General features: G+C 39.1%; 1 protein-coding gene across 1 annotated transcript in view; it reads right to left on the bottom strand.

Annotated features, from left to right (window-relative positions):
* Nucleotides 1-4,106, bottom strand: part of LOC101829294 (cytochrome P450 2C70) — a 31,138-nt gene extending 27,032 nt beyond the window's left edge. Inside the window, exons 1-2 of the mRNA XM_005063615.4 lie at nucleotides 3,939-4,106; nucleotides 1,328-1,490 (exon numbers count right to left, since the gene is read on the bottom strand). Coding sequence (XP_005063672.1) covers nucleotides 1,328-1,490; nucleotides 3,939-4,106 — 331 coding nt within the window. The remainder of the gene's footprint in view (nucleotides 1-1,327; nucleotides 1,491-3,938) is intronic.
* Between the last annotated feature and the right edge of the window lie 7,961 nt (nucleotides 4,107-12,067).

The following is a 12,067-nucleotide window of genomic DNA, read 5'->3' as shown; positions in this document are numbered from 1 at the left end:
TGACTAATACATTTTGTCGCTTTCATTTTCTTTTTTCTTTTTTTTTCTTTTTTTTTTTTGGTTTGGTTTTTATGAGACAGGGTTTCTCTGTATTGTTTTGGAGGCTATCGGTCCAGCCCGGCCTTGAACTCACAGTGATCCGCCTGCCTCTGCCTCCTGAGTGCTGGGATTAAAGGCATGTGCCGCCACCGCCCGGCTGTGTTAGTATCTTTATCATTATGTTTCTGACTAATATACAATGAGTATGCCATAGTCAGAAGTTCAAACTTAATGCTACTTGGGGACATTGTATGTAAAGTTAAATCAATTTTGAAAATGGGTTAATGATGCCTTAGAAGCAACGAATTTCATTAATGAACACTAGAGGTCAGGAGAGGGAAGGGAAAGGTGAGTAAATCAGTAGGCACTGTATCTGTTTACAGAATTGTCACACCAAATGCCACTAAAATCTACTAATGCATATAAATCAGAATTTAACCAAACATTAAGAAAATGACATCACATTTTCAGGGTGTACTGGGTGGTTTTGTGTTTCAACTTGACACAAGCTAGAGTCATCAGAGGAAGGAGCCTCAGATGAGGAAATGTTTCCATGAGATCCAGCTATAAGGCATTTTCTCAATTAGTGATCATTAGGGGCCAGCCCAGCCCATGGTAGGTGGTACATCCCTGGGCTGGTGGTTCCGGCTTAGCAAACCATGAGAAACAAGACAGTAAGCAGCACCTCTCCATCCATGGCTTCTGCATCAGGTCCTGCCTCATTAGGATCCTGTCCTGTTTGAGTTCCTAGGCCAAATAAATTCTTTCCTCCCCAACTTGCTTTGGGTCTTTCTGTAGCAATAGAAAGCCCAAGACACAGGGAAATGGATGAAACTGTAAATTATGTTTCATGTAAAGGAAGCCAGACTCTTAAAATCAAATACAGCCATTTTCTGTTATACAGAATCTAGAGAGAGAGAGAGAGAGAGAGAGAGAGAGAGAGAGAGAGAGAGAGAGATGAAAGAAGAAAGACCATGAGAGTAGAAGAAAGGATCTAAGAGTCAGAGATAAAAAGGGAGGACAATGTGTGAAAACAGAAGTAGGTCTATTGGGGAGAAAAAGGGAATCAGTAACAGACAGGAATGAGAGAGCGCAGTGGGAAGATGACAAATAAGAACAAAAGTTATACAATATGACATAAGGAAATGCTTTTCATATGCTATACTTAATTCTTTGTAATTTTTACAAAATAATTCATGAACTTATAAATACTTCCAGTTTCTCAGTTTCCTAGATAACTTCAGTGCCACCTGTATAGACCTGGATGTACCCCAACAAAGAGCCATACCTAAACCTTGGTTGACTCTACTCAGTAAGGATGACTGCATTTTCCCAGAAAACTCATCTCCCCGATCAATCAGAGCTTCCTTCAATGCTTCGTATCCATGCAACACCACTGTGGGCTTCATGCCCAGATGCACAGTGAACACAGGGCCATATTCTTTTGCTAGCTGGAAACAGAGCAGGGTGATCAGTTAGAGAAATATTTTCATTCATACTGAAGAGATTTTAATATCCACACATTGACTTTAGATGTCATAATTTAAAAAGAAATGACAGTTTAACAGCCATTACCATTACGCTCTTGACAATGTTGCTGTTACTACTCTTCTTCTATGCAACAGAGACTGATACATACTTGCTCAAATTTTACTTTTATGTTTTTCTATCAAATCTACAATTGCATTGCATTTCTCTTCTGGCCTCCTCTTACAATAAAGAATGTGTTTCTCTTCCTGGGTATGAGACATCTCTTCTACCAGTCATCCTACTTGTACACTAATAATCATCTCCTGTCATCAATTCTCCATGTCATACCTTCTGCCAAGATCTCTGAGTTTTAATAGTAGTGAGGACACAGCAGGATGGACATGCCTACCCCCTACATTGTACCTTCTACAAGGCTTCATACATTCCAATCACCCTTAAAATCAGCTTCATGGCTGGTCTCAAATTCACAGTCCTGTGCCTCAGCTTTCCTGTGCACTCAGATTATAGACTCTGGCCACCTCCTGATCAATGTGTTTTTAATTTTTTGAGTGAATTTTTTGTGGTGACTCAAGGAATGATAAAACATTTTATAGCACAATAATTTCAGATTAATACTAATCTAAAATATAAAATATTTTATACTCTTTTCTCCATTATGACTATTTCTCCATGATCTTTTATACTATTGTTATAATATATTAAATTTATGTTTTTACTTCAATAAAACATTTATTTCTCTATAAAAAAAAAGAAAAAATCAGCTTCATGCCCGGAGCATGGTGCTTGAAGCCAAGGAACCATTGATCACTGTTGAATGTAAACAGAGCCAGTTAAGCTGGGTGGAATCATTACCTACTAAAGAAATAGAAATTAAATCTTGGGAAGATTTTAAAATTTGCTCCAAGCCGTGAGTTAATTTAGAACACCCAGCTACGGGGACAACGAGAGCTCTGGTGACTGGCTGTTTCAGGGAAAAATACAGATTTCTGGCCATTCCTTCAAGTTTCAGGGAATGGTTGCCAGGTGGATGAACTATAGAGCAGTCATTGATTCATTATCCAGTAAGAGCTCTCAGAATTCCTGAATCCTTAGGAAAATGTACACTTGAGAATTGATAAAGCAATGGATTTTTGTAACTGAACACAGCTCCATCTGCACTGCAGTTCATCAGAGAATAATTGCTATACTAAAAGAAGACGCAGGCCGGGACATGAACACCAATTAGTCTGTTCCTGACAGTGTCACAAATCACCTCCTGGATCCCATTGCCTCCCAGCTCTCAGTAGAGCACAGATTTAGGAGCTGGCTTGGGTTTCCATTAAACATTTTGCTTTTATTCTTTGGATGGGGAGATGGTTCCATGTGTAAAGCACTTGCTGTGCTCACATAGAACCCAGACACAATCACACACACACATGCAATCCAATCTCTCCGACAACAAGAAATGAGACACACAGGAGAATTCCCAGAAGCTCACAGCTAGCTAGCCTGACATACACAGCAGTGACTGACAAAGGCAATGTTTCAAATAATATGGCAAACAAGACAGACACTCAAGGTTGTCTTCTAACTGTCACATGCTCACATATATGCCCACACTCAAACATGCATATGCACACACATTTACATGCATACACATCATACATACATTCACTCTTCACTGATGGGAGATGTCCTTCTGCATATATGTTTCTCTTATTGGTTGATGAATAAAACACTGATTGGCCAGTAGCCAGGCAAGAAGTTATAGGCTGGGCTACCAGACAAGGAGAATTCAGTGTTGAAGCCATTGACATGATTAAAGTCTTTTCAAGTTCACAGGTTCTGTTACAGAGCCTCTACAGTGCCCTAGAAGCTGTCCATAATTATACTAAACCACCAAGAACAGCAGAGCTCTGCAGGCAGCTTACTCTAAGGAGAGACCCCCCCCAAAAGGCAGTTATATCATGGTACCATAGTCCCCCACCCAGAATCCCAGGAGATTGCCCCTGACCAGTTTAATAACAACTTCCCGAACACAAAATGAAACCAGTTTCCTCAGCACCAAATGAGAATTTCCTCTGCCCTCAAGAACCAGAAAATGCCTCAACACTGACAAAGAAGACTGTGCTGTGCAAACTCCTGAAGACTTGCCTTCACTTTTCCACCTGTGAAAAACCTCAAGACTGTCAATACAAAGAAAGCCTCTGGATTTCTCTCTGTCAGAGTAGCTGCAGTGATATTAAAATACCTTTCCTTGTTGTACTTCTGTTCCTACACTTCTGTTAAAACAAGTGGCCAAAATTAGTTAGTTGGGACTTCAAGTGTCAGGGGTTTTGTTTTCTTCTTGGCCCCTGATAACATCTGCATGGAGTCTAAGACCACATTTTATTTGTACTGACCACTGGAAGGAAGTTAATCACGCTTACCATGCTCAGAGATTCACTGATATTTTTAATATCCACTTGCAAAATATTTCCGACAATTGGAAGAGGAGTAGGACCAGGTGGGAGTTTCCCTTTGCCATGGTGCTGATTCCATAGGAAAAAAACAATCAAACAAGACAGGCAAATCCCCAGGATGGTCAAGAGAGCCATTGGCTCAGTTTGAACAAATGCACTGGAAAGCGTACACTCCAAGAGTTTATAAATACTGTCCAAAGAAGGACCTCTACCTTTAGTACACTTTGATCTGTATAAACAAAACTGCTGTTTGTTTGCCATTTCAACAGAACTCTCCCTTCAAGTGTGATATTGATGGCTGATTTTTTCTGTTTTCTTTTTATTCATTCATACATTCTGACCACTGCCTCCCCTCCATCCACTCCTCCTAGTCCCCACCACCACCTGATCTCTCCCGCAAATCCGTAACCCCTCTTTTTCCCTTCAGGAAAGAGCAGACCTCCCAGGGATAGCAATCAAACACAGCATAACAAGATGCAATAAGACTATGCAAAACCTCATATCAAGGCTGGATAGGGCAACCCCTTAAGAGGAAAGGGGTCCAGAGAGCAGTCAAAAGAATCACACTTCAGTCTCTATGAGCTCTGTGTAGTTGGTTCTGTAAGCCTTGTTCTCCTGGTGTCTTCGACACCTCTTCTCTGACAATACTTCCTCTCCATCTTCCTCAGGTTGCTCCAAGCTCTGTCTAAAGTTTGGCTGTGGTACTATGCATCTGCACCATCATTAGCTGGAGAAAGCCTGTTCGATGATTACTGAGCTAGGTACCAATCTATGAATATCATTAATAATTGTTTCACTGACTTTTTTGTGGGAGGGGGATGGTTGAGTTTGGTTCTTCCTTAGGTCTCTGAGCTGTCCAGCTCCCATTTCCTGGCCATCTAAGCAGTGTCAGGCAAGGGATCCCTCTCCTGGTGTGGGTCTCAAGTTTGACTAGTCATTGGTTGGCCACTTCCACAAACTCTGAGCCACCATAACTCCACAAAATCTTGCAGGCAGGACAAGGTGTAGGTGGAAGGTTGTGAGGCTAAGTTGATGTCCCATTCCCACCACTGGAAGTCATGACACATTACAGAAGATGGCCATCTCAGGCTCCATGTCCTCCATTACAAGGAGTCCTTACTATGGTCACCTCATAGGTTCCAGGAAATTCCCACTCACTAGATTTCCACATTACCCTCCAAATGCCCCCTCCAATTCCAGTTGTCTATCCCCACACACTCCCCCTCTGCCCTTCCCTCCCCCACCTGATCCCATGGATGGCTATATTTTAACAATAGAGTTAAATACTATCTGTAATTGAACTGGCAAGAGTGAAGATACTCTAAATAGAGTTTCATGTGGCCCTCCCTTTGACCGTTAGACTATTAAAACTATCATCTGCAAAGTATTGAAATATCACAAGGAACCTCAGCCTAGGAGAAGGGAAAAGATGAATCCCTGGTGTCAACTTTGTCTTCCCGATAGCTTGTCTTTGAGAATAAGAACTCTTAGAAAGATTATTGAACTACAAAAGCTGATAGACTGATGAGAACTTCAATGGTGTGTGGAAATTAGGATGTTACAAGTCAGACACGAATTACCTGGGAACATATTTAACCATTTAATAGACCCTTATTTTTATCTCTGTATGAGACCTAACAATTTTGTGAACACTAAGTAAATCCTTTGGATGTACAAACACCCTAACTTCTAGGAATCACCAGGCCAAGAATGTCATCAGACAGCATCTGAGGCCTCTGGAAGCCAAGATTTCCCCATTTTTCCGTAGCTCATCTAAACAATACACCCACCAATGCACTTGGAAAATGTCTTCATTTATGATTTTCTTTGTTCTATTACTGTAAAAATTTCATGGAATTTGAATCACATTGGGACTTGCTATTTTGATAAATTTGAATCTTTTCCTGGGCACTGTTACTCATATTTGGCTCTAGAATAATCCATCTTTTTTCTTTGAGGGTTAAGAGTAAAGAGCTATGTCTTTCCTGATGACAAATGTGGGGCCTCAAAAGAATGGCCCACTTTTCCCAAAGGACTCAACTGAATTGGCACCAGACACCATTACAAAGGCTCTCCTGCTGCAGGCTATCTAGTCTCGCCTCCTTTCTTAGATGTTTGTGAGTCCTTTCTTCGAATTGGTTCCTCCTTAGATTTGGCATTAGTCCAATATTGTATTTTGAGATGTGATTTTGCAGGATCATATTCATTTGGATGCTTGGTTTGCTTTCAAACAGATTTTTTTAAAGTATATGCTTTGTGTGATTCAGGGGAATTTGGTTTCTGAATATTCCATTTGTTATCGGTTTCATCAGCTCATGGAACTTTGAAGACATTCTAGTTTCTGTTTGGTTTGTCTTGGTTTCAAGTGTTCAGAGTGTTTGATTTTCTCATTGCCCTTTGTCTCCTGACACTCTTCAAATATTTATTTCTGCATTCCTGCCCATGACTTCTTTCTTAAGCATCTAATGAGAAATATCCCCAAAATAAGAGGCACCAATCCAACAGGGTGGTGGCAGCAAAGCGAACTTGTGATGTACAAAATCCTCAGTGAATTCAACAAAGCACACCCTGTTCTCTGGCTAGAACTTCAATACCTGTACCAAAACACACAGAAGTGTTTGGTCATGGCTCATGTCCCTGTAAAATTTGTAGGATACTAATGACACTGCAGGAGGAAATGGTCTTGGGATGATAGCTGAGACAGTCCCAAAGGCAAATCCTGCAAGCCTGATCCACAATGCACTCTCCTTGGCTGGCATTAGAAAAGCTTACAGTTTTCTAGGAGGAAATGGGAGACACATATTTGAAGAAGGAAGCAGTATTTAATATAACCACCATCAGTGACTCCAACCTGCAGTATATGTAATGATTGTGGATTTTCACCTTACAAGTAAATAAAAAATAGAGAGCTATAACAAAATAAGCCTTACAGTTCAGTCAGTGGGGAATATTGGGTGTTGCAAAACTAAAACTTTTGTGTGGGAGCCTGAAAGGTCTATAGAATAAAACAAATGATAATGATTGGTCAGCCTACTTTAACTGGAATTTAGAAGAATCTAAGAGAAGAAATGATAAAATCTCCAACTCACAAGAAATAAATCAGTTTTGAATCTGTATCAGATATTGAAGGATAGATTAGTATGAAATCTTATCAACTGTATAAAAAACTAAAGTTAGTCTGCAGAATTTTACTTTTCTTAAGCTCTCTGTCCATCTATCTCTCTCTACCTCTTTGGTCAACAACTCAATTAATTGTAACCCAATCCCAGTACTGAGAGCTTCATTTGATGACAAGAGATGCCCAGTTTAGACTCTGTCTCCCCCATTATTTGGTGATTTCATTTATATCATCATTATATATATATATATATATATATATTAGGAAGTTTCTACTGTATTAGTTTCCACTATCACTCAAATGTCCCTAAATTTTAGGTGTTTGTCCCCATATTCTCTCCTTCAACCCTCTCCTCTTTCCCACTTTATCTTTCTGTTCTGGCACCTATTATCCCTCCAAAATTATCTATTATATTTCCCTTTCTTATCAAGATCTATCCATATCTAGTCCTTTACTCTATACCTACCTTCTATGCTTCTAGGGATTATAGCTTTGTTACCATAGACTTCAGAGCTAATGGTCACATATAAGTAAATATATACCACATTTGTAATTCTGGGTCTGTGAGACTGCACTCAGTATGAATTTTTTCTAGCTCCATCATTTGCCTGCAAATGTCATGATGTCATTTTTAATGGCTGAGTAATTCTCCATTGTGTAAATGTACCACATTTTCTTAATCCTTCCCTCTGTCGAGGGATATCTAGGTTGTTTCCTATTTCAGCATACTAAAAATAGAGCAGTGATGAACATGGTTAAACAAAGTCACTTTGTGGTAGATGAATCATCCTTTGGGTATATACCCAAGAGTGGTACAGCTGAACCTTGAGGAAGATCAGTTCCCATTTTTTTGAGGAAATTCCACACTGATCTCTATTGTGACTATACAAGTTCACTATCAACAATGAAGGAATGTTCTTTTTGTTCCACATCCTCACCAGCATGAGCTGTCACTTGTGTTATTGACCTTAGCCATTCAAACAGATGTAAGGTAGAATCTCAAAGTATTTTTGGTTTGCATTTCCCTAATTGCTAATGATGCTGAACATTTCTTTAAGTGCTTTTCAGTCATTTGAGTTTTCTTTGTTGAGAATTCTGTTTAGATCTGTCCTCTATTTTTAATTGGATTGCTACCTTAATATCTAATTTCTTGAGTTCTTCTTAAATTTGGATATTAGCCCTTTATCAGATAGGTGCCTAATAAAAATCTTTTACCATTCTGTAGGCTATGACTTTGTGCAAATGATGGTGTGCTTTGCCATACAGGAGATTCTCAGGTTCATGACGTCCCATTCATTAATTGTTGATCTTAGTGTCTATACTAATGGTTCAGAAGACCTGTGCCAAAGAGTTCAAGGCTGTTCCTCTCTTTCTCTTCTCTCAGATTCAGTGTATCTGGTTTTACATTGATCCATTTGCTTTCATTTCCATCAACAATGTGTGAACTGCAATTGCTTCTCATCTTCAGCAACCCTTGTTCTGGCAAGTCTTCTAGTCTTTGTTACCCTAGCAGCTATGAAGAGTTGTGATCTCATCCTTTACATTATGATTAGCCAATTCACAAAATAATGGTAGTAAGTGGGAGAAAGAAGAGACAGTGACCAGAGAACAGAAAGCTAGTTAGATAGGAAGAATGGTCCTAGTCTTGCATTCAAAATATCAGAGCAGAATTTTAAGGGTTCTCATTAGAAATGAGAGATAAGTATTGGGGTAGTGACTAGATATGCTGGTTAGCCTGATTTGCTTATAATGCATGTACACATGTATTGAAAAAGTAACATTATATTCATAAGTATAAACAGCTATTATCTATCTATTGAAAGAAGAACAAAAAAGCCTCATGGAGTTGTGGGATAAATTTTTGGACACTGTGAAAATGTGTCTCTGCCTACGGTGCCTTTTGATTGGTTTAATAAAGAGCTGAATAGCCATTAGCTATACAGAAGAGGATAGTCAGGACTTTCAGGGAGAGAGGAGAACTGGGGAAGAATCAAAGGTGGTTGGGCTTAAGACAGTCAGACACAAAGGGAGTTAGACATACAATATGGAGGAGTGATAACTAGCCAGAGCCACATGGCAGAACATAGATTAATGGAAATGGGTTAATTTAAGCTATAAGAGATAGTTCGTAACAAGCCTAAGCTAAGTTCAATCATTCATAATGAATAAGAAGTCTCCATGTCATTATCTGGGAGCTGGCTTCCAAAAAGTCTGAATATAGAAATATATCATTATTTCCAGAAAATTTAGAGCTCAATAAATACTAACTAAAATATTGAGTGAGCAAATCCAGACCAAGAAAGACAAACACTCCATATTATCTCTCATTTGTGGTTCCTAGTTCTAAATCTTCAGATGTGAGTATACAAACTGGAGTAAGCAGAGGGACCAGCAAGATAAAAAGTGATCATAGGGGTGGGCAAGGAGCTCTAGAGAACAGAATAGAAGGATAGGGTGCTATGAAAGTAGAAGTAGAAAAAATGGGGAGGGCTTTAATTAAGAATGGGTCAGAGTGGACAATACAGAAGTACTGGTAGGTAGAAGAGATAAACACAGTAAAGATGTTTGCAATAGCTATAGGGAATCATTATGTTACATTTTTGCTAAATTACATATGATACATATAAGGTACATAGATGATTGATAGATGGATAGATAGATGATAGTCTGAGAGATAGAAAGATGATAGATAGATAGATTTAAATATGTAGATGATAGATAGATAGATAGATGATAGTTAAGTGTACTTCTCACCCCTCATCAAAGACGCTTCTTGTTACAGCAAAGACTATTACAGAAATCACAGCTGTTCAAAAAAGCAGAAAACTACTGACTGTGGGGTATCTAGCTGCAACTGATATATCTAAAACACAATACCTCACCTAAGGCTCAGAAAACATCAAGAAGAGTGTGCAGAAAAATTGTAAATGCCTGAAGACCAAGAAGTCTGCGGCAATATTGTATCTTCTAAAATGTGTGTGCCACTATTACATCTGTAGGGCTATCATGCCATTCTGGTCATTGATATGGTTCATAGGCATCATAGCTAGGTGGGACTGTTGGTTACCACTCTCCTTCTCATGGCACCTCCTGGTTCCATGAAGGCTGGTCCTCAGAGAGGGGCCAATCAGATCAATTTCAGCTCAGGGGACACTGGGCCATATTTCTAAAGTGTGTGATACACATATCAACAGCTCTCTAATTGGGCTTAAGACCCATTCAACAAGAAGGATATTATGCCTGGTACTGGAAACCCCACTAACTACTCTATGCCAGTGAAGCCATTGTTGTTGGAGGAGAATCTACAACCATTATTTTTTCTAAACTAATATAGTCCCTAACAACAATCTATAGATATTTGTTCCTATACCCACAGATAAGTTGTACTCTTCACCCCTCATCAAGAAAACTTCTCTTTGTAACACATTGAAACCATTATAGAAAAGCACAACCAATCAATATGCAGAGTTGTGGAGCCCAGTTCCAGTGGATGACAAACACTCCCATGCCTATTTCTTAGGGAACAATGCAAAAGGTGTGGGGGGGACAGAAAGATTATAAAAGCCGATGATGGGGAATTTGCTGTGAGGTTGTGTCTGCTAGTAACATCAGAAGCTATACTTGTACAGTCTCACCAATATGACTGCCCAGGAATAAACTGAACAGGGAGGACACCAACATACATACCAAACTGCATGGGGAAAAGTCCCACTCAGTCTCTGTGCTGTATAAAGAACTACAGACAACCAAGTAAAACTGGGAGTGGGAGAGGTGGTCCTCCATGGGGAAGAACACACCAACTAGTTGTCCAATGCAATATGGTCAGCCTTAAAAGCACATACACATGCAATAATGTTATATTGACTCAACATTATGTTATAGCAGTAAATAATCTCACATACTGTTTTGTAATACCTTTACGATACCTGTAATACCTTGACAACCTTTAAAAAATAGTCTCCTGTATTGGTTGTTATTTCTAAATGCTCAAATCCACAATTTTAGAGTTCAGATAAGAAAGCAATATGTAACTAAGTTCTAGATCAGGGCTGTATCCCACTCACATGCCCTTTCACCCAATAAATTTACATATGACCCTAGGCATATAGAAACACAAAAGAGGCACACAAAGCTAACATTTGCTGATAATAAATCACAGAGAAACTTATTTTGGAAAAACTCTTTGCTAGTCACATAATTTACTATGAGTTAAAGGTGAAAGCAAATTTGCATGTTAATGAGATTGAAGTGTTTAACACAATAAAACCAAAAGACACTAAATAATGGGATGAAAATATTCCCTATTTTCTGTAATTGAGCCATTGTGTTTTTATAAAAACAGAAATTGTTGTGTGGACAATAAAAGCATTGAAGTTCATAATACAATAGACTTGAATCTGAACCAAGGTATCTTAGGCAGACTTCCCTAGCATTGCTGATGTAAAAGGATGCACAGAATGTAGTATGCACATTGTGTGTTCAGAGCCAAGCGTAAAATGAAGTTGCACAATGCAACAGTAAGAAGCGCTACCATCAACACTTTGGCTTCATCACAATTTTTCTTCTGAGCTAAGTTTTGGTCGTGGCACATTCAGTAACCTTTTACTGCTACCGAGAATGCCATTTTGTCCTAAGCAACCCTGTTGTTTATTAACCCCACATTGCAAATTGTCCCTTGCAAAGGTATTCTGTTTTCATCCTTTGCCCAGCATAGCAAGGTCTGAAAAAAGCTTCATCAAACAGACTGACATAGTTGGGACAGGAGTCAGCCATTTCTGTTGCCCGGTCAGTCACCTTTCTTCAGTGTTTCAAAATCCAGAATGCATGATGGACTCCAGATCCTCATCAAAGCATAGAATACTAATTTGCTAACTATGTTTTCAAGTAAAAGGTGGGGAAATGATAACATGGGGAAATGATGCATTTGTCAAAATAATTCAGGCACGGGTGTAGAAAACAGAGATCTGCTGTTATCACA

The sequence above is a fragment of the Mesocricetus auratus genome, unplaced genomic scaffold (assembly GCF_017639785.1).
Source record: "Mesocricetus auratus isolate SY011 unplaced genomic scaffold, BCM_Maur_2.0 Super-Scaffold_4256, whole genome shotgun sequence".
Lineage (NCBI taxonomy): Eukaryota > Metazoa > Chordata > Mammalia > Rodentia > Cricetidae > Mesocricetus > Mesocricetus auratus.
This window is presented reverse-complemented; position numbering and strand designations above follow the sequence as displayed.